This window comes from Eretmochelys imbricata, chromosome 4, assembly GCF_965152235.1.
Source record: "Eretmochelys imbricata isolate rEreImb1 chromosome 4, rEreImb1.hap1, whole genome shotgun sequence".
NCBI lineage: Eukaryota > Metazoa > Chordata > Testudines > Cheloniidae > Eretmochelys > Eretmochelys imbricata.
Window position 1 is genome coordinate 5,648,367 of NC_135575.1, and position 21,693 is coordinate 5,670,059.

At 47.5% G+C, this 21,693-nt stretch overlaps 1 protein-coding gene across 2 annotated transcripts in view; it reads right to left on the reverse strand.

Annotated features, from left to right (window-relative positions):
- ARL9 (ARF like GTPase 9) overlaps positions 1–17,732 on the reverse strand; it is a 78,932-nt gene extending 61,200 nt beyond the window's left edge. For both annotated transcript variants that reach the window (XM_077814823.1, XM_077814822.1), the window contains exons 1-2: positions 17,558–17,732; positions 4,607–4,775 (exon numbers count right to left, since the gene is read on the reverse strand). In XM_077814823.1, the coding sequence (XP_077670949.1) occupies positions 4,607–4,775; positions 17,558–17,731 (343 nt within the window). In that variant the 5' untranslated portion in view covers position 17,732. The remainder of the gene's footprint in view (positions 1–4,606; positions 4,776–17,557) is intronic.
- Between the last annotated feature and the right edge of the window lie 3,961 nt (positions 17,733–21,693).

Sequence of the window (21,693 nt, forward strand, 5' to 3'; positions counted from 1 at the left end):
GGTAAGGGCCAGGGTCCAGTGCAGGCCAGAAATACTGGAGCAGCTTCAGGTATATTCGAAAAAGGAGGATTCCTTGAATTAAACACAAACACAGATAACACCAGCCACGAGAATATCCCTGATTTATATTGATTTGAAAGTCAGTCTGTTTGATGCAGCTTCTAGATTTCCAACAAGCCCTGGAATTTTGTTCTGAAAACACAGACCTGGCCACAGAAGTTGTGGAGGGAGGCTGGAAGGTTTGGGAACTGCAGAAAAACAGCTGGGATTAGGGCACCCAGGAAGCAGTGGAGACTCTTTGCCCCAGGGAGGAGACTTCCCTGTTTTAAGGAGGGGACAGAGGTCCCTTGTTCCCCAGCCCAGAAGCTTTTCACCAGGAACCACACTGCCCCCGAATTCCCCACTGGAGTTTCACCAGACTAGAGTGGCAAACCAGGCCCTTAATCTTAATATGTTTTATTTCCACTAGGGGAAGCATTGCACATGCTGCAAGGTTTTTGCAGCTAGAAGCTTATTTTTAGTTCCCATCAGCCTCTTCTGAGAACAGAGACCTCAGAAGGAGAGTCACCCTAGCCGTTTTCAAAGCTCCAAAGGGAAAGCTTAAAAGATTTATTCTAATTGTGTCACTAAAAATTATGTGTCTTATACAGGATACGTAATCAGTTATGAAGCTGTTATCTGAGAGTCTGATAATGTATTTCAGGACTGAGAGGATGCAGACGCATAGGAAAGCAAAGTTATTACATAGAAAGTTCCGGTTTTTTTCCAATGTATGGTACTTACCTGGTCCCAATTATCACAGTACCTGAGCACCTCTCCCCTCCATCAGGTAAGGAAGTGCTACTGGTCCAACTTTTTATAGGCCGCGAGGCCAGAAGGGACCACTGTGATCATCTATTCTGACCTCCTGTATAACACAGGCCAGAGAACTTTCCCTAAATAATTCCCGTTTTACAGGTGGGGAGCCTAAGTGTTACACACACAGAGCCTAAGTGGTCTGCCCAAAGTCACACAGAGAGTCTGTGTCAGAGCAAGGAATTTACCCAGATAGCTCAAGTCCAAGGCTTGCCCTAGCCACTGGGCCATCCTTTCTCCCTATAAATCCCTTCTTCCTCATGAATGCTAAGGACTGCTGCATCCTTAATCCTACTCTACCACCAGGAGTCAGATGCTCCCAGTCTGGAAATATTACAGTGGCCTCTCCCACAGACACACCATTCATTGCTATGGAGATAGTGTCACAGTGGCACACAGATTTTAAAGGTATTTAAGCTCCTAGTGGTATTTTTGAAAGCACCTAAATGCCTAAAAAGCCAGGTGGATAATGAGATTTAAATATATATATCAATATATCTCAATTTTTTTATTGAAGTTATACTTTTTCTTTTAAAAAAAATGATCTGTTCAAACAAATCTGAAATCATGAAAATTTCTGTTAAGGCCTAAACTTTACTATAATCTATTTAAATCATTTTCATTACTTAAAAAAAAAAATAGTCAAGCAATACCTGTTTGCTGCCAAGTTTTAAAGAAAGTCAGACTATGGAACTGGTGCAAGTCTCTGGCCAAGCAGAGTTTGCTGACGTGCTAGACAGCAGCAGCCTCTTCTGCCGGTGCAGAGACAATATTTTCTTTCAGTTTATTCAATTAGTTCAGTTAAATGACTAGCTCATTCAAAGTGAAAAAACCAGTTAGGAGCGGAAAAAGCAGGAAAGTTTGTTGACCAATCTATGAATAAAACTGAAGCATGAGAGACTGAGATCTGCTAGTTCTAATATCTTGAAGGACATGGTGACCAGAAACAATCAGTTCAACGCACTAGCTTCAGATCACACTTCCTTTGTTTATTAAATCAGTTTTAAAAACAAAATATGTTTTGATCAGCTTAATTTTTTTCCCTCATGAATCTAGTACATTTAAGGTAGTTTTATTTAGCTAATAGAAAACAATTTTAAAATGCGGATTTTGTGCATTTAACTGAATTCCACTTTCCATCCAAATGCAGCCTGACATAGATCACAAGTAAACGAATAATTATCATCTAGTAAAGAAGAAATGTGTCCATATTTTCTAACATGATAAAAAGAAGTAAAAATTAAGAATCTGAGTAAATGTAAGCAAAGCTATATAATTGCTTAAATAACTATGTATAGCTATGGTATATTCCCCTGGTTAGCAAAAAAGTACCAAAATATACCTCAGCCTCTCTTTAGGAATACAACTAAAAAGTACAAATACAAAACAAAATTAAAATTGATTATTTAAATCAAAGCTTCCTGCTTGCCGATTTAAATCGCTGATTTAAAAAATCAACCTACCCTTCACAGACACTTTTGAAAATCCCACTAGGCACCCGAATACTTTTAAAAATCTGGGCCTATATTTTCTAAATACTGGATTTCTGTTTGCTTGGTTCCTTTTAGTTCTCATAAAAGATGGTGGCCTGACAGAACAGCAAACTTCTATTTATCCAAGTAAACAGGCAACACTATAAGTTCCTATATATTGCCCTGCCAACACGCCCCACTCCTACTCTAGAGAGCAGAACCCTGTCTCTATGTACATTCAGTTATTATTAGAGGTGGAGCACGAGCAAAGTTACATAAGGGTTTCCATTCTGTTGCTTAGAATTTGTCAAGCTTTTCTGTTCTGGCTGAATATAGGGAGGGTTGTTCTTCATCTGGGAATGATGTTGTTCCCCTTAAATTTTAGTCAAAACAGATCAGTAGTTTCCAGAACAAAGAACATGGGGAAAAAATACACCTTTTCAATTATCAAGAAAAGAAAGAGTAACTTTTCTCTAACAGCTCTAGCACATCCACGGTACATAGTAAGAACTAGACATTTGGGGTAGAGATAATCCTGTGGTTACAGCTGGGCCTGCCTTTTGGTGGTATGACCTGTTAAAGTATTTTTAAAATGTGCTTGGAACACGTGTACTGGATTTGGTAATGCCGTTTTAATGGTTTGCCAACATGCATGCATAACACAGAAAATACCACAGGCCAGATAAGTAAATAGATTAGATAGGGAGGTACAGATTTGACTGACAGAAACTGAACTAAGACATCTCATTTCACAGAGGTCACTAAAGAGCCACCAGTTAACAACAAACTTTGGTTACTACCAGCCAGGCCTGGATAGGAAAGGACAACTCTGAAATGAAAGGTTCTGTCAAGTATTGCCTGAACCAAGCAGTTCTACTCTACAAAACTGCTTTGGATATTAATATAATGCATGCTTTGGGCTCAGCCAGAGCATTCTCCACTTCCTTCCAAGTCAATGGAAGGTGCAGGTGCTAAATACCTCTCAGTGGATGCTTTGAGGATCAGGGCCCTGTTAAGGAACTGTTTCAGTCGGATATTATAAATAACCCAAATGTACTATAGCCAGAAACAAAACTGGTTTTAGACTGTTTTCATGCATTGAACTAGTGTATATTTTTCCCAGTGAAAATTAAGTTTTTAAGACCTCCAAAGTGGTCACAGCAGCTTCTTGTTTGTAGACTCAGTCAGCATCCAGAGTCCACCCTAGGAACGGTCTGGAGGAAGGAAGGGATTAGCCAGAGTTCAAAGGGACACCAGCTTAACAGTAATTAAGAATTAAAACAGTTAGCGTTCCTGTGGTTTTTCAACTTTACAAACATCAGAAGATCCTTATTCTTTCCTAGCCTTAGAGCGATTACCCAGCCCTCGTGCCAACGCTATACTTAGCTAGACACGTTCTCTAGTGAAAAACACTAATTCATAGCTGTAAAACACAACTTTCTTCAACAGTGTCACTGTTTTGGGTTATGTTAGCATTCTCTCACATTCAGCAAAAGTCATCCCGAGTGTAACTTCACTGGAGCTAGGCCAGAAATGACTTTGGCTCCATGTTTCCATTTAGCATATGTGCACACGTGCATGCACTTTGACGCCAATTTATTTTCCTAAGCAAGAAACAATGCAGAAAGATGTAATCCGTTAATAAGCACCATAGCCGTACAGTCTTCACAGTGTCCCAGAGGACAGTGTGACAGCACATTCCTGAAATTGGAAGGATTAAAAATGGTGGGTCTATAGAGGGATGGTTTAAAAAAAGGGAGCTTCTGATTATGAAAAAATTAATACACCAACTATGTACCCAGCAAAATAGACAGGACAGATATATATTTGGTTACCTTTTACGTTATACTCAGAAAAACTACTGTAAAAAAACCAGCACCTCTCTCCATTTTTTTTGGAAAAGTACCATTTGATAGACATGCCTGGTCTGTTAAATACGTGTATAGAGAGATTTCACTCAATTTAATAAAATCACCAGAAATGACATATTGTTGGTGTTGTAATGATGCTCACACTTTATACGGTACCACCCTGTTAAACAGAAAGATCTGATGACTATATTCCTGTATAATGTCTCTTTAGACAAAAACTCTCTGTTGTAATAATTATTTTGTTTCTGATACTTACATGGCAAGGATCTGTAAACTTGTTTAAACTTCCTAAATAAATAAATAAATAGTTAAAAAAATTAAGGGTCTAAGCATTCTACCTAAAGCAAAGCTCCCATTAAGTATAATGAGAATTTTCCTTATGTTACTTATTAAAATGCACGCACTTACTTTCTAAGAATTCCATCTTCGCCTCTTCGGTGTTGATGCAGACCGCATTGATGCCCTCTGTGGAAGCTGTACTTCGCTTCACATGGTTTGTGGCCAGTGAGTGGAGAACGCTGGTCTTCCCCGCTCCATCCAGGCCCAATACTAATATCTGTTTGCTTTGGAGCTTACCCTGTGAAATAAGAATGAACATGTTCACTAGTGCAGCAGGAAGAGGGTGAGTAGGCTGGTCAGCATACAGGTCTGCAGAGAATCACACTATGAAGTTTTATAGGACTAGCATACAAGGAAGCAAGAGAACTGATCTGTCTGTGTGTGGCTAAGAGAAAAAAAACTCAAATATTAGTCAAATTCTAGCAAGATGAATGCAGTAGGGGTCTATGCCTGCACTGGGAATAGAAAGGCTTAGAAATGTATCAAATTAGAGCCTGATCCTGCAAATAGCTATGAATACGCTTTCTTTATACACTGAATAACCCCCACCGCCTTCAATGGGACTACTCAAAGTGTGTGAAGTTAGCTTGTTGCAGGGACCATCATCAGTTTGTTTGGAACGACTTCCGTTGTCCAATATCACAGCCATTCTGTAAAAGAGAAGCCTCCCCACTTGCAATGTGAGTGGGACACACTGGAGCTCCTGCAGTTTTCCCAGCCCCCATTAACAGAACACTGCCATGTCTTTCGGGGAAAAAAACATCTTAGTCTCCTTTATTTATAGGCACCCTTTTAGAAGCCTGAAAATAAGTGTTTCTCTACAAATACTAACACGTTCTCCTTGGCAAACGCCTGTTTCTTCTGAGCTTTGAATGCATCTGGATTAATATATTTGCACCTGATTAACGACCTTCAATGCACACCTCATATCATCAAGCCAAGACTTTGTCGTCTGTGGCCTAGCATTATCAGTTAGCCCACCACAGCTATTGGAATATCGTTTGTCACTTCATCTCTGCAGCAAGAAGCAGAAAGAACAAAGGTACATTATGCTCTTGTAGAATCTGATTTATTTGACTTGGCAGTTAGTTTGTTTTTACTAGCTATTCAGACTCGCCCAGCACATGGTGAGAGCAGGCAGAGCCCGTCCCCCCCATCCAGGCATGTGGGGACAGCCAGGCGGATGGGGGAAGGCCTGGGGCTCTGGTTGGGAGGTTAGGACAGGATGACGGAGGCTACCCAGGATGGTTTGATCTCCATCAGCCTCCTGGTTCCAGCCCCCAGCTGCTCCCCATGACCCCTCTCACCTCCCGCTCTGGCAGGGCACCGGGCACCCAGCCACCTCCCTCCAGCTGCGCCATGCGGCCTGTTCCCAGCTGGGGCCAGGGGATAGAGGGCCAAACCAGAGAGGCAGTTTGGTCACCCGCCATTCCTCGGCAGCGCAGCCCTTTGCTGGCCCGGAGGAGCAGCTGCAGGAGGCTCTGTGCCACCCCACCACACGGGGCCTGTCGAGCAGGGGCGAGGGGCCACCGGGTGCGTGAGCGTCACCGGGCGCGTGAGCGTCACCTGGGATGAGCAACACCGGGTGGCGCTGGATGTGGGAATCACACCACCCCAGAGGTGTGGGCACACTGTTGTGTATTACGGCTAGCAGTGCAAAACCCAGCGCGCCGTGCGCCCCGCCATACTCATTCTCCGGTGCTGCAGCAGCTGGCTAGCTTCGTTCTGAAATGAGGGGTCTCTATGGCATGCGGGCATTAAAGATCCCGTGGTGATTTTGTTCAAAGCAGGGGATTGAGGCACTGTCCTTAGCCACAACAGCACCTCCCTGCACTGCTGTGCAGCATGCTGCCTGCACAACAGTGTGTTGCAGACCTCCCCTGCACAAGTGGGTCCTATTTATATAGTTTCTTAAGGGCGTTGGACTCTGTCTGGTGTAATTTGTTTTTTGCAGATTGGGCTACAATCTAGCATTGAGCCTATGAAATCTGTTTTGGTGCCAGCTTTCTGAGCTCTCTGTGCCACTCACACAGCTTTTAGCTCTAAAATCACCCTTGTATTGCAAGACTTCTCTTTACCACCTGAATTTCTGTCACTAGATTCTCCATCACTATTTAAACCAATGATCGCTAGCACAGTTTTGTTGCTAATGTAGGTGTTTTGCACCCACAGTTGGCTTTTGGATACCCACAGAACTCTGTGTATATCTCATACCAAACAACACAGAAAGAATGGAAAATTCATACCAGCTATCCCAAAGCACAAGAGCATAACAATGACACTTAGACCCAGATTCTCAAAGGTATTGGTCACCTAACTCCTATTGCTTTTGCACTTATCTGGACCTTAGCTCTTTTCATTCACAGATCTCAACGTGTTTTACAAAGGAAGGGACATATCCTTATCCCTGTTCTGTACAGACAAGAGAAATGAATGATTCATTTTTGGTAACGCAGTTGGTCTGACAAAGCTGAGTCTAGAAGCCAGGTCTCCTGACTCCCAGTTCACTGCCCTCCCCACTAAGGGTGACCAGATGTCCCAATACTATCGGGACCTCTGGATATTTGGGGCTTTGTTTTATATAGGACCCTATTACCACCCCCACCCCGATTTTTCACACTTGCTACCTGGTCAGTCTATGCCCACTAGACCATGCTGCTTCCCTACCTTTTAAATAGTAGAATACTTAATAACATTGATGAAAACATTGAAAATATAGGACTGTATCAGCTCTAATGGAGACAGCCACAGCTCCTATTTATTTCAATGGGAGTTGAGCCCACTTATCCAGCCCAATGAGGCTCATAGCCTTCCGAGTGTTATATGCATGGGAGTAAATAACTGACCCTGACATTACCCTGGTCTTTGCTCCCAACAGCACATCAGCCTTGAGTTCATTGTTGCCAGCAGAGGCACCGATTGCCTGGATGACTGGTTACTGCAGTAAGTCCTCAACACCTGATTTGTCTATTTAACTGCTACATGGCACAGAAAGCCATTTTGGGAAATCTGCACTTAAAAGGATCTTGACCTGATAAAAATGCAAGGGAGTTGGGAGCTGGAAAGATCAGCCTGGTATTTTGCTCCTGTCATAGAAACAAAGGATTGGAAAGGACCTCAAAAGGGTGTCTAGTTCCTCTCCCAAACTCTGAGGCAGGAGTGAGTATTCCTGGACAGGTTTCAGAGTAGCAGCCATGTTAGACTGTATCTGCAAAAAGAAAAGGAGGATTTGTGGCACCTTAGAGACTAACAAATTTATTTGAGCATAAGCTTTCGTGAGCTACAGCTCACTTTATCGGATGCATTCAGTGAAAAATACAGTGGGGAGATTTATATACACAGAGAACATGAAACAATGGGTGTTACCATACACACTGTAGGTGTTTGTCCAACAGCGTCCAGTGCAGGGATCCCACAGCCTCCCTCCTGTTCCTGCGCTCAACCATCCTTAGAGTGAGAACGTTTTTCCTAGTGTCTAACCTAACCTCGCGACAAACTAAGCTGAGTACTTCTTGTCTTACCCTCGGCGAACACGGAGAACAATTCAAGCCATGTAAACTGCAGTCTAGATTCCCAGTGTGACAGGGGCTTTACAAATGCGTGTAGCAGATGATAACCTCTGCAAGCCAGTGGCATTAGCCATCCATACCATGCAGAAAAAGCATACTCAGGCCACCGAAATAAAGAACCGCACACTATTTGCATATGAACCATCCCCCAGCCAGCAGCTGAAGTCATCAGCTATCCTGCAGATTTGTGTGTATATTTTGCTGCCATGATCCACAACATAGAAGAAAGTGGTAAGAGTTTGATCTCACAGCTGCCCACTACACAGCAGCGCGTTTACTACCCAGCACTCAATATTTGCAGGATTAGGGCCTACGCAGGTATAGGCTGTGGTTCACTAATTTAGAAAAGTTAATTGCTTGTGATATAGAGATATACTGTATATTAGCCACTTAATTGCTCTCCAGACTCGTACTAAAATTGATGGTGACTCAGTTACATGGCCCCGTCCCTAAGGGCCACATTTTTAAAGGTATTTAAATGCCTGAAGATACAAATGGGCACCTAAATACCTTTAAAAATCTGACCCTAAGGGCATGCTAAAATTCAGCCCTGAAGAAACTTAAGGTGACCTGCCAGGAATGGGACATGGGGTGTGGGAATTGCGGCTGCATCCTCTTTCTTGCTTCTTAATGATGGGGGAAGGAAGCTTTGAAGGTGTTGTCAAACATAAATTGTTTTTCCTTTGCCTGAGAGAGAGCAGGATTGTCAAGCCTGGTCTTGCCTGGTTTTGTAGGAGAACTCACTTGAGGTCTCAGCATGAAGGGGTTGGGTGTGTAAGACTTCAGCAAGTTTCTGGGTCGTGGTTAAAAGGTAGGTCAGGTCCCATCTGCACTACAGACTGGACCTGGTGATGTAACTAAGTGCCCTGTTGTGGCTGAAGTCAAAGCGCAGACAGGCTCAGGGGTTTGACTGTCAAGTAAAACAAGGGATTGATAATCTAGATACACAGCAGGAGGCACCAGCTCACAACAGCATGTACGACAGATTAAATAGACCAGAAATGCCGCTCAGAGTTTGCAGTAACTAGGAGATGACTTTTCAGAGCTGATGTGGCGTTCTCTAGTTAAAACCAGAGAACCTCAAGCACAGTCATTCAAGCCAGGTTATCCACAGGGCTCAGCTCCCCTTTAGGCACCTACACACAATGGTTGGATTTTCAAAAGGGCCTGGACCCCAGCAGCTCTCAGAGAGCAATGGTGGACCCTGCCCCTCCAGCCCCTTTGAGAACAAGAGGGGCTGCTGAGCTTTTTGGAAAAGGTGACTATTTATTTAAGTGCCTAAGTGGGAGCTGTTGGGGGCTGAACTCTTAAAATCCAGCTCTGGCTTTTTTCATTCCTTGTCTCCACTGTCTGTTACATGAGCAGGTGCCATTTGGGGGTTCCCAGCTCCATCGCAGGCTCCACAATCGCCACCAGGTAACAGACGTGGCAGAGTTCACTGCTGATGAACAGAGCTCAGAACTAAACTACAATAAGCAGATGCCAAGTTGTAGGCTTAGTGAGGCTAAATATCAGCTCCATCTCTCGCTCTCCTCTCTTTTAACAGGTACCTCATTCATAATTGCTGTCGTTTCTAAGGAAGGAGCAGCCTGCAGCCAGCATTTCACCAGAGCGTTAGCATTCGTAACGGGTTACCGATTCAATTCAGGGGAGACCTGACAGTGGGGGGAACAAGCAGAATCACAGCTTGTTCGGCTCAGGTCAGACATGAGCATCTGGACTTGTACACCCCCGTTATACTGTGAGAACAAAAGTTGAGACAGCAGCTGGATAAGTTCATGGAGGGTAGGTCCATCAGTGACTATTAAGCAGGATAGTGAGGGACGCAATCCCATGCTCTGAGTGTCCCTAGCCTGTTTTTTGCTGGAAGCTGGGAATAGGCAACAGAGGATGGATCACTCAATCATTGCCCTCTTCTGTTCATTTCCTATGGGGCACCTGGCATTGGCCGTTGTAAGACGACGGAGTACTGGGCTAGATAGACCATTAGTCTGACCCAGTCTGGCCGTTTTTATGTTCAGCTATTGCATTTGCAGGTGGCTGACTGGGATAGGATGTGATGTAGAGGAGGCAGAAGAAACCTGAACTGAAGCACTAGCTTGGTGTGGGTTATTTCTGTAAAGCAGCCTCTGACCCAGTTCTACCTAACACTGGCCAAACCAAACCACTTCAACAACTAGTTAAGCTCTGCTCTTTGGGGTAGTAAGAGGAGATCACAGAACTCTGCCTGCTTGTAAATGGGTGATATTGCTGAAGACAGCAGTACAAAACATTTCATGCCTTTACTTCAGTGACCATTACTGCTCTTGGAAGTGAGGAGTCAGCAATCGCAAGAGCTCGGCCCTATCCCAGCTCTCCCACAGCCAGTCTGTCTGAACTAGGAGGTGGGTTTTAGGCAGCGTATGTTAACTCACCCCTGTCTTTCCTCTCGCAGAGATGCAAGTTAACTAACACCTTCCACCTCCATCCAGCAGGTCCAGGTTGATCCCTGGGGGTAGCCATGCATCTCAGAGGCACCATCACAATCCTGAGCCCCTCCTAAATGTGCTGCCAACCAAGCCAAGCTGTGTGGTGACACACATACATTCACAAGAGACCACTGGTTGAGCTCACAGGAGCCATCTGGCTGGGAATCATGGCCGGATTATGGCTCAGAACTGCACAATAGAACAATTACTACTGTACGAGCTGCATGCATTAACCCACAGTGCCACCTATACGCCAGCCTCTACACAATCATCAGAGCTGCAGCCTCTCCTCTGCCTTCATTCACTAACCCTTCCCTTCCCGGAATGGCAGCTGGCCTTGTTCTTGAGGCATTAGCCAAGGTGTTTCTGTGTGCACCCAGCCGAGGCCCCTATGCAGGCAAGTCTCCCGTTGGCTTCAGTGCGAGTTCTGCCCAAGATCTAAACAAGGATGGGCCTTGTGGGGTTTCTGTGGCCAGACTGCCAGCAGCTTTCAAAGGTGTGTGAACCAGTGTTCCACCATGTATCCAAGTAGGCAAGGACTGAAGAAACTCTGGACAGGAGGGTTCTGCTTTATTACACAGCTGTATCCAGAAAACAAGAAATAGCAATTGCCACTTGATTAGTCACTGTGCATCTGTCCAGAGATCTTAATGTGGATGGAGCCTGGGGCTGCTAGAATGAGGAGGGAAGGATGCACCCTGGCAATGGCACCGAGGTAGCACAGCCCCTTAGACGGGACTATGATGGCCAGGCAGGCAGGCAAGGGCAATGCAAACACGGCCTTGCAGGAGCAGAAAGAAGGCACGGCAGCATCGATTAGACACCGAGGTGAGAAAAGCCACTTGTGCACACACAGGTTAAGCCGCAGAGCTGTAGGGTTCTTTGTCCAATCAAACCTCATGTGAATGGTAGTTTCAATCTTATAGTGTATTCAGGGGACACCCGAAAGCACGTGTGAGATCTGGAATGGACCCAGGTGCTGAAATCTACAGCCCTCAAAGCTCTGCCAGCTACCTCTAGAATAGGGGTCTCAAACACACAGCCGGCAGGGTTATTTGCTGCAGCCCGCCAAGCTCCCCGCCCCCCCGGAGTTATTTCCTGTGGCCACCAAGCTCCCCTCACCCGCCGCCCTCCCTCCTCCCCAGTGCACCGTGTCTCCGCTCCTCTGCCTACCTCCAGGCACTTCCTGCCACCAAACAGCTGTTTGGCAGCACTTAGCGCTTTCCAGGAGGGAGGAGCAGGGAGCCGCGTGCTCACGGGAGGAGGCGGAGAAGGGGTGGGGATCTGGGGAAGGGGTTGGAATAGGGGCCGGGAATGGGTGGGAAGATGCAAGGCAGGGGCTCATGGAAGGGGTGGAGTGCGGGTGGGGCCGGGGCAGGGTGGGGGACTTTTGTATCTTTATATGAAAAGGTGCCAGTGATGCGGCCCTCGGGCCAACGTACTAGTCCTCATGTGGCCCTCGTGGTGATTTGAGTTTGAGATCCCTGCTCTGGAAGCTGTTGGGATGATTAATTACAGAAATAGAATTATTTATAGAAAAATGATCCACACTCCTCTCTTACTGCTGGCTCATGAGATAGCTGGATGACAGCTTGCAGAAAAGCAGTGCAGAACAAGTGTTAGTGCATGCAAGAGAGAAGACGGGGGCCAGTCAGCCAGTCACTTACAGGCTCTGCAGCTTTGGCGCATACAGTTTCATAACATGGCAGAGTGTAGATGGAAGAGTGCCTCAGGCCACAAGACATAGCAATGAATCCTTCCCCCGCTTCTACAGTCTCATCTCCACTCCTCACTTTGTATTTCTGGTTGCTCTCTATCACCATCCAAAGACAGGAGCTCCTTGCTCATTTCATTGCATCTCAGCTCTGCATGTCTTAGTCTTGTGGGTGGAGAAATTTCTTCATGATCTATGTTCCCAGAATGGTTTTCATCAAATGGCTGATCGGTTCACTAGCCCCCGGCCAGCTAACTATACACGACAGCAAACCAGCTCCCCAGCAGTGACAGCACATGGGCTGCAGCAGAGGTCACTGTATCATCAGTCCATCCTTTCATTCCTAAGCAGGCAGAGACGCTTTGAGCAGGTTCACATGATGTCCTGGGCTAGTGCGATGCCACCAGACCCTTGTATTTGGGGGGAGAAACAATTTCTATCTTGCAAAGGGAAGCTCTAGTTATCCTCAGCCTCCCCCTGAAATGTGCTGGGCTCGGGGTCACCTTTTGGAATATTTCCACTGGAGTCTCTCTGTCAGCCTTCAAGGCTGAGTGTCAGGCCCCGCTATTCAAGCCAGCCCATCATTACCCCCGTGGAGCTCCCTTTAATCACCAGCTCTTCCTTTCTTTCCCCTGCAATTGCCAGAGTGGCTATCTGAATTATTGCGTTTACCTTCTGCACAACACACAGATCCACCGCGATGGAATCCATATGAACATATTCAGTTCACGCACAACATGAAACCAGCAGTGTCTCCATGACTGTTAGTGGGCCAGTTTTCATCTCTATTACACAAGTGTAAGACTTGATTAACACCAATGACTTAAAAAACAAAACACAAAACCAAAAACCTATTGACTCCTCTGGAATTCCTCTGGTTTAAGAGAAGTTAGAATTGCACCTTGGATGTCAGGGTGAGCCAAAGCTGTGGCTCTAGGGTTACAGGTAATCCCCTGAAAATGTAACAAGTGCTCTCTTGGACTATGGTCAGTTTCAGCAGTCAGTGCAATCAACAGGCAGAGGCACAGGCAGTTCATAAATGAAGAAGGAGTTTTATTTGGGGTGTGTTTTGGGAGGCCTGCCAAACAATCAGTGGGCCAACGAGATGCTAAAGGAGCACTCAAGAAAGAAAAGGCCGTTGCACAGAAATGTAAATGAATCCCTTGCATCAGTCTTCACTGCAGAGGATGTGAGGGAGATCCCCACACCTGAGCCTTCTTTGTAGGTGGCAAACCTGAGGAACTGCCCCAGACTGAGGGGTCAATAGAGGAGGTTTTGGAACAAACTGATAAATTAAACAGTAATAAGTCACCAGGACCAGATGGTATCACACAAGCGTTCTGAAGGAACTCAAATGTGAAATTTCAGCACTACCAACAGGGATATGCAACCTATCACTTAAATCAGCCTCTGTACCAGACGACTGGAGGGTAGCTAATGCAACACTGATTTTTAAAAAGGGTTCCAGAGGTGATCTTGGCAATTACAGGCCAGTAAGCCTGAGTTCAGTACCAGGCAAACTGGTTGAACTACAGTAAGAACAGAATCATCAGATGCATAGATGAACAAGGTATGTTGGGACAAATCAACACAGCTTTTGTAAAGGGAAATCCATGTACTTGTTTGGTCAGGTATGACAAAGTGGATATAGTGTACTTTGACTTTCACAAAGCCTTTGACAAGGTCCCTCACAAAAGGCTCTTAAGTAAAGTGGGCAGCATGGGATAAGAGAAGATTCTCATGGATCAGTAGCTGTAGCTCACGAAAGCTCATGCTCAAATAAATTGGTTAGTCTCTAAGGTGCCACAAGTACTCCTTTTCTTTTTGCGAATACAGACTAACACGGCTGTTACTCTGAAACCTGGTTAAAAGATAGGAAATTGAAGGCAGGAATAAATGGTCAGTTTTCACAGTGGAGAGAGGTAAATAGAGGGGTCCCCCAGGGACCTGTAATGGGACGCGTGCTGTTCAACATATTCATTGATAATCTGGCAAAAGGAGTGAACAGTGAGGTGGCAAAGTTTGCAGATGATAGAAAATTTCTCAAGATCGTTAAGTCCAAAACAGACTGCGAAGAGTTACAAAGGAATCTCACAAAACTGGGTGACTGGGCAACAAAATGGCAAATGAAATTCAGTGTTGATAAATGCAGTGTAAATGCACATTGGAAAACATAATTCCAACTATACACAATGATGGGGTGTAAATTAGCTGTTACCACTCAAGAAAGAGAACTTGGAGTCACTGTGCATAGTTTTCTGAAAACATCCACTCAGTGTGCAGCAGCAGTCAAAAAGCTAACAATGTTGAGAACCATTAGGAAAGGGATAGAAAATAAGACAGTAAATATCATAATGCCATGATATAAATCCACGGGACGCCCACACTTTGGATACTGTGTGCAGTTCTGGTCACCCCATCGCAAAAAAAGTTATATCATCATCTGAAAAGGTACAGAGAAGAGCTACAAAAATATTTAGAGGGATGGAACAGCTTCCATACAAGGAGAGATTGAAAAGACTGGGACTTTTCAGTTTAAAAGAGAGAGAATTAGCGGGGATATGACAGAGCTCTAGAAAAGCATGTATAGTATGGAGAAAGTGAATAAGGACGTATTATTTACTCTTTCACATAATACAAGAACCAGGGGTCCACCAATGAAGTTAATAGGCAGCAGGTTTAAAATAAACAAAAGGAAGTATTTCACATAACAAAGCGGACCAGGGGGTGTTGTGGAGGCCAAAAGTGTAACTGGGTTGGTTCTAAAAAGAATTAGATACATTCATGGAAGACAGGCCTATATTAGCCAAAATGGTCAGGGACGCAAACCCATGCTGTGGGTGTCCCTAAACCTCTGACTGCCAGAAGCTAGGACTGAACGACAGGGGATGGATCACTTGACCATTGTCCTGTTCTGTTAATTCTCTCTAGGGCACCTGGCATTGGCCACTGTTGGAAGACAGGATACTGGGCTAGATGGACCATTGGTCTGAATTAGTATGGCCGTTCTCATGCGTGTATGTATTTATTTAGATTGTTTTAGTGTCTAATGTAAGGAGACTAGCCATGAGAATTTAAGACCCCTTTCTATCCAGATGCTGGGCATGTGCCTCCACTCTTCCCTTCCCCTGACTTCACACCTGAGCTAGAGCCACTTCCTTCTCCAGGCATGAGTGCCGAAACACATCTATAAAGCCTCTCCTGTGAGCCTGGGTCTCAGCTGAGCAGAAACTCTCAGTTCCACTAATTTGTGAATGAAGCTTCTGTGACATGGATTTTAGCCCGCCAAACACTGTAGAGTAGAGCTGGGTCTGAAAATTGAGTGCAGTGGGTTGTGCTCTCTATGGTTACATTATGATATATAAGGAAGGCAGGATTTTTTTCTTTAAATGAGAAGTTCAAGAACTGTCTGCCCTGGAAGTCTCTTTGGCGATCTAGTGAAGCAGTAGGATTATGAAATCCTAACGCACCAATGAAGAACAAAGCCCAGTGCTTTTTCTACATGTAAGTCACACTTACAAGTCTAACTGAAAAATCACAGTGGCCAGTTAACTCAAGAGCTGTCTCTGCCCCGAGACCACCAAGTGCTCCACTAACATGAACCCACAGAAGCACACGGAGTCTTCCCAATGGGCTTGGATCAGGCCTTCCCTGGCTTTACACGACCACATGGGTCTGCACTTACAGATCCTGCTGTCTGAAATTACTCTAGTGTTTACTAAGTGCAGGATTTGATCGGGGGGGAGGGGGGAGGACATTCAGAAAAAGAAAGAAAGAGAGTAGATCCCACAAATGTGAACTTTACAATGATGGGCTTTTCCATTTCCTAGCCCCCATCCACTGCTGGGGAAAGCAAAGTTCAACTCCACTGACTTCAGCGGGGTTGTGCGATTTTATGACAGTGATAAATTGGGCCCAATAACCTTCTTTATTTTTTTAAAGGCTTTTCAAACATCATTGTGGGCAGGTGGGAACAAGAGCCTGAGATTAACCTGTCAGATTCAAACCATGCTAATCCTTAACCTCTGAAGAATGTTCTCCTGCTCTCTGTGAAAGTCAGCCCTGCCTCTTCCTAGACAGGCAAAGCTGGGTTACCCTGGAAGAAATAAGTAGATACGGGATGGAGACAGCATATTGCTTATGGGTGAGATTTTCAAAAGCAGCCAGGGGAGTCAGGCACACACCGGTCCCCAGTGGTCAATAGGAACTATATGCCTAAATCGCATGGGCCTCTCTGACACTCCCAGTCTGCATTTCTGTGTGAAGAGTTTGCTCTTGTACCAGAAATCAAGAGAGCAGCAGGAGTGTCTATGGTTCAACAGGTTTCAGAGTACCAGCTGTGTTAAGTCTGTATCTGCAAAAAGAAAAGGAGGACTTGTGGCACCTTAGAGACTAACAAATTTATTAGAGCATAAGCAGTCGTGAGCTACAGCATCTGATGAAGTGAGCTGTAGCTCACGAAAGCTTATGCTCTAATAAATTTGTTAGTCTCTAAGGTGCCACAAGTCCTCCTTTTCTTTTTATGGTTTAACAGGAGCATAAGAGTGAACTTGCAGCCACCTTGGCATGGAAGGATTTGCATTCGATTAGTTCTGAAGCTGTGAACGGTGGGTCTTACATAGATAAAGCCCCTGTGGCTTAGTTACTAAAATAAACGTTTAATCTGTTGCCCGTTTATTACAGCAGGGCAGCTCCTCAATCCAGTACAAAGGGGACACACGAGCTGTCCCAGCGAGAGCCAAGCGAAGACTGTCCCGACTCGGAGCGAGCCCGCTGAAGTCACCAGCGGCAGCACGCCCCTTGCTGCGCTTGGCCCCAGGCCGCCCCTGGGCCGGGGCAGGGAGAGCCAGCCCCTGCGGGAGAGGCGCTCCAGGCACCTCCTATTCTGAGCCGTCCTTCCACTCGGCACTAACAAGATTTCCCCCAAGGCCGTTCGGGCTTATCCTGCCTTGGCCTCGATAGCCCGGGAGCAGGCAGATCTCCTGGCCTGGCTGGCTCCGCTCGCCTGTGCCCGGGATTGCAGGGAGGCCTGGCCACACTCCCCCGCTCCGCGCGGCCCAGGAACGAGCTCTTGCCCCACACGCCCCTGCCGGTACCCCGGGGGCCGGGAAGAAGGGCAGGTCCCGCGGCTCCGGCCGGTGACCTCCCAGCGGGACCCCTACGTCCGTACGGCCCTGCCCGGCCACGGAGCAGCCGCCCGAGGGGGCGCCCGGGCCCCCGCAGAGCTCGCAGCCCGGCGGAACCCCGCGCCCGGCTCCCTGCCCCGTACCTGCTCCCCGGCCGCCGCGCAGGCTCCGCCCGCCCGCGGCTCCAGCGGCGGCTCCGGCGGCAGCGCTCGGCCCCCGGGGTCCCGGGCCAGGTAGCGCCAGGCGGCGTAGGCCCCGCCCGCGCCGAGCGCCACGACCGCGCCCGCCAGCCCTGCCCGCCGCAGGCTGCTGCCCATCGCGGCTCTGCCCCGGGCAGGGCGGGACTCCCCGCCAGACGCCTGGGCGTAGGGCCGGGCTGCGCGTTCCCCTGCCGGAGCCGGGCGGGAAGGGGCTGTACCTCCGCCGGGCCCGCCCCGCGCCCGCCCCCGCCTTCGCCCCACCTCCCCCGCCGGCTGCTCGCTCCGTCCGGCCCCGGGTCCCCGCCAGCGTCCCCACGTCCTCCCCCGCCTGCAGCGCGCCCTTCGCCTTCCTCCTCTCGCCACCCGGCCGCCGACCCCGAGCGGCCAGCTGCGAGCCGGAAGTGCTGCGGGGTGCTGCAGCAATCCCGCTGTGAAGGGTTGTCGTGTATTTTACAAGGGGGCCCCGGGGGTGTTTTCTTCATTCTCACTCCCTGTCACACCCAAGAGCAATGCCCAAAGCAGCTTTCAGTCAGGTCCACGTTCCCCGAGCAAACCCCGTCCCCAGCCCCAGCCGCTGCCTAAAACTTGACTCTATTTCCCCGGGCGTGAACTGTGCTCTAGTGACACCATGGACAGGGGCGCCGGAACAATGTGGATCCTGGGGGTGCTGAGAGCCCTTGAACCAAATTATAAACCCTGTGTGTGATCGAAAGGACTTCAAACCAGGGGTGCTACCGCACCCCCCCCCCGCACCCCTAGTTTCAGCGCCTATGACCAGGGCCAGATTAAGGCAGGGGCTTTAAGGGCTGCAGCCCAGGGCCCCAGCTCAAGGCGGGCCCCGCAAAAATAAATCACAGGCAGCGACCTCCAACTCCAGGCCACTAAAAGCACAGTGGGGCGCTCAGGCTGCCTGCCTGCCATAGCCCTACGCGGCCCCCAGAAGCAGCCGGGCGCTAGCATGTCTCTGTGGCCCCTAGGGGGACAGGGGGAGGCAGCTCCATGAGCTCCCCCTCGCCCCCAACACCATCCCCACCGCTGGGAATCAGTCAATGGGAGCTACGGGGGCAGCACTTGCAGGCACGGGCAGTGCACAGAGATACACCATTCCCCTCCCTCCAGGGGCCGCGGAGATGCCGGCTGCTTCTGGGAGCCGCATGGGGCTATGGCAGGAAGTCTTCCTGGGAGTCGATGTGGTAAGCGCCTCCCAGCTAGAGCCTGCAACTCGCACCCCCTCCTGCACCCCAACCCCCTGCCCCAGATCAGAATCCTCCTCTGCACCCAAACTCCCTCCCAGACACTGCACCCCCTCTTGCACCCCAATCCTCTGCCCCAGCCCCCTCCTGCACCAAACTCCCTCCCAGGAAAAAGACAGGGGCCTCACAAAATCTAATCACGCTGGGCCCACAGGAAAGTTAATCCGGCCCTGCTTATGACCATGGACAGCAATGTAGCTTGGCAGACAGAATCAAACATGGCTAATGCTGTAATAAGAACACTGTGGGCCTGATTTGCAACAGTCAGTACGCAGCTGCTCTCCTGTAGGCACTTAAATGAATTGGCCAAATTGTCTGGTGCCTACAAGGGAGTAGTGGAGGGAGGGGCAGGGCCTGGATTTTCAAATTCCACAATTAAAAAAAAATCGTTTGAGAAGGAAGGAAACCATATTCAAAATTTCTCCCCCCCTGCCCCCCCCAAAATGTATTTTGGGTCAATTGAAACATTTTGTTACAATTTCACCCTTTTAAACTTTTTAAAAATACTTTTATGCATAAACAATTTTCTTTCAAAAAGTCATTTCAAAACAAAAGTGTTCCATTTTTAAAATGTCAAATGGAATGTTTTAACATTAAAACACTTTATTTTTTCCCCTTAAATGAAATTTCATCAAAATAGACACCGTTTTTCCAAATAATTTCAACTGACAAAAATGGCATTTTTCAGTCAAACTATTATCACCAACAAAAATCTGACCACCTCTGCATACATAAAAAAGGGGAAATGACTGCCTAGGAAGGAGTACTGTGGCAAGGGATCTGGGGATCATAGTGGACCACAAGCTAAATATGAGTCAATAGTACAACACGGTTGCAAATAAAGCAAACATCATTCTGGGATGTGTTAGCAGGAGTGTTGTCAGCAAGACATGAGATGTAATTCTTCCACTCTGCTCCATGCTGATGAGGCCTCAACTGGAGTATTTTGTCCACTGGGCAGCACATGTCAGGAAAGATATGGACAAATTGGAGGATGTCAAGAGAAGACCAAAAATGATTAAAGGTCTAGAGCAGTGGTTCTCAACCAGGGGGACATGTACCCCAGGGGGTACGCAGAGGTCTTCCAGGGGTACATCAACTCATCTAGATATTTGCCTAGTTTTAGAATAGGCTACATATAAGGCACCGCTAGCGAAGTCAGTACAAACTAAAATTTCAAACAGACAATGACTTGTTTATACTGCTCTACATACTGTTGGGGACACTGGGCATGGCCACTAGGTAACTCGAGGGGATGGAAGACCACGAGTGTCGATGAAGCCCCCTCACACTAGGCCCAAGTGACCTTGGCCTCCCCCGCCTGGAGGCACTCGCAGCAGTTATGTTGAGGATCTGCAACAATATGTTGCAAAGTTAGACTGCCTGAAACTAAACAAGGCCAAACAAGGCAGATATGGCAGAACAATGCTGAACAAAGCAGCTTTATATCTATAGTTTAATAGATGGTACAGAGAACAAGGGAACTAGCTGGTAACTGGATTGGCTGGCTATATGGATACTTAGGGCAGCTTGCTATTGGATAAGTATGCTGAAGAAAGGATGTATAAAAGCCTGTGTAACTTCCTGCTTGGTGTGCAGGATTTGAGATTCTATTCTCCCTGTACCTTCTTTGAAACTTCAAATAAACTTTTCCGCTTCTCCATCCCGTTGTGATTATTGGGTGATGCACACCGGGCAACGAACCCCTGCCGTTGCTTGCCTCTGGCACTGGGTGCCGGCAACAGCTTTTGGCGTCCCTGGGTGGGCTACGAGGCCGCTATTGAGCCTTGCCCAGACCCCTCCTGGAGGTCAAGGATTGCAGTGAGAACCGACGCCCAGCGCGCACCGGTGAGTTCATCGGGGGCCTCGGAGGAGATGCGATTTGATCGACCCCGGAGGGCACAACAGTGCAACGCACTCATATAGTGGAGAAGCAGCTGCGGAAGATGGTGGGGAACCGGTCCCTTGGATAAGGTAGGAACCTTTTGAAATCCGGATTGTATGCTCTGTCGGAACCTGGGGATGCCCAGAGTTACCCTGTAGGTATGGGACAGGGACAGAGCTCGGGGGATAGGGCACAGTGTACACCCTTAGCCCTGGTCTACACTAGGACTTTAGGTCGAATTTAGCAGCATTAAATCGATGTAAACCTGCACCCGTCCACACGATGAAGCCCTTTATTTTGACTTAAAGGGCTCTTAAAATCGATTTCTGTACTCCACCCCTGACAAGTGGATTAGCGCTTAAATCGGCCTTGCCGGGTCGAACTTGGGGTACTGTGGACACAATTCGACGGTACTGGCCTCCGGGAGCTACCCCAGAGTGCTCCATTGTGACTGCTCTGGACAGCACTCTCAACTCAGATGCACTGGCCAGGTAGACAGGAAAAGAACTGCGAACTTTTGAATCTCATTTCCTGTTTGGCCAGCGTGGCAAGCTGCAGGTGACCATGCAGAGCTCATCAGCAGAGGTGACCATGATGGAGTCCCAGAATTGCAAAAGAGCTCCAGCATGGACCGAACGGGAGGTACGGAATCTGATCGCTGTATGGGGAGAGGAATCCGTGCTATCAGAACTCAGTTCCAGTTTTCGAAATGCCAAAACCTTTGTCAAAATCTCCCAGGGCATGAAGGACAGAGGCCATAACAGGGACCCGACGCAGTGCCGCATGAAACTTAAGGAGCTGAGGCAAGCCTACCAGAAAACCAGAGAGGCGAATGGCCGCTCCGGGTCAGAGCCCCAAACATGCTGCTTCTCTGATGAGCTGCATGCCATTTTAGGGGGTTCAGCCACCACTACCCCAGCCGTGTTGTTTGACTCCTTCAA